Source organism: Myotis davidii, unplaced genomic scaffold (assembly GCF_000327345.1).
Source record: "Myotis davidii unplaced genomic scaffold, ASM32734v1 scaffold211, whole genome shotgun sequence".
Taxonomy (NCBI): domain Eukaryota; kingdom Metazoa; phylum Chordata; class Mammalia; order Chiroptera; family Vespertilionidae; genus Myotis; species Myotis davidii.
In genome coordinates, this window is record NW_006282523.1 from 550,845 (window position 1) to 552,075 (window position 1,231).

General features: G+C 66.5%; 1 protein-coding gene across 1 annotated transcript in view; it reads left to right on the forward strand.

The window, feature by feature from the left end:
- Nucleotides 1–1,231, forward strand: part of RPTOR (regulatory associated protein of MTOR, complex 1) — a gene marked incomplete at its 5' end in the record, with an annotated part of 106,061 nt that overhangs the window by 53,363 nt on the left and 51,467 nt on the right. Inside the window, one exon of the mRNA XM_015559764.1 lies at nt 986–1,117. Coding sequence (XP_015415250.1) covers nt 986–1,117 — 132 coding nt within the window. The remainder of the gene's footprint in view (nt 1–985; nt 1,118–1,231) is intronic.

Below are 1,231 nucleotides of genomic sequence, written 5' to 3' on the forward strand. Positions count from 1 at the left end.
ACGCGGCGGCTCCAGGGTCCGGGATGTCCCTCAGGCTCTGGTACAGGCGGGGAACAAACTCCACTGCTGAGGGAGTTAACGTGCCCGGGACGGCGCAGTGTGAGCGGCCAGGTCTGCGAGGCGTTCCTGGCGGGCTGCCCACGCTTTCCTGGGGAGCTCAGTGATGGCCAGTGGACCTTCACGGGGGGGCGGGGGAGGGTGTGCGTTTGTCCCGGCGATTGTCACAGTCAGAACTCACAGCACACCTGAATGCACAGCGACCCTGCGTGGCCTGGCAGCAGCTGGGGCTGCGTCCCTGCCCCGGGCTGGACGGGAGCTGCTCAGGGCTGTGCTCCTGCCGGTCTGGAGACTGACGTTGGTCAGGTGTCCGTCCTCAGGAGCGCCGTCCTGTCACCCCACCCCTCACCCCGCGAGGCTGAGCCAAGCTCAGTGCAGACGGACGAGCGGACGAGCGTCGCACTGAGGTCTTTCCTTCTCTCGATGGCGTCCTTGCTCGCGCTGTGTGACCGTGACAGTGACAGTGTCGTGTCACCTGGTCGGAGAGCAAGCGCGCCCCGTGCCGTCACAGCATCCCCCACAGCAGCTTCGGGGCCACAGTTACTTCGTGGCTGTGCCCTCATGACCCCTCTCCCGTGTGGGTGACGGCCGCTTCTGACGCGTCCCTGCTACGCACGTGTCTTCCCCTCGGGCTCAGGACGGGCCCTGGAGGTCGTCTGCGGGCAGGATCTTAGTCTGTGAAACCTTATAAACAGTTATAGTCTCGCCTCCGGCCACTTCCTGGGACTTCCCTGCGGAAGGAGGGTTTTCTGTGACTGCAGGGCCGCAACGAGCTTGCTGTGCGGCGGGCGGGGCACCCACGCTGCAGGTGGGCCGGCTGCCTCTGCGGACATGCCCGCCCAGGTTCCCCTCCCTCACAGTGAGCCCCTGCTGTGTCCGCAGCCATGGCTGTTCCGCCGTCGCTAACGGAAACGCATGTGTCTCCTAGGATCCCCGGCCGGCTCAACGACAGGAGGACGCCGCTGGGCGAGCTGAACTGGATCTTCACGGCCATCACAGACACCATCGCGTGGAACGTGCTCCCTCGGGGTGAGTCACGAGAGGGTCCGAGGGGCGAAGTGGGTTCTTGCAGGCAGAGAGCTGGCAGGGGGGCAGCAGGCACAGGCACCCGGGGTTCTGTGGGGGCGCCAGTCGGCTGCGTGGTGAGGGGAGCTGCGCGCGCCCCTGCTCTGAC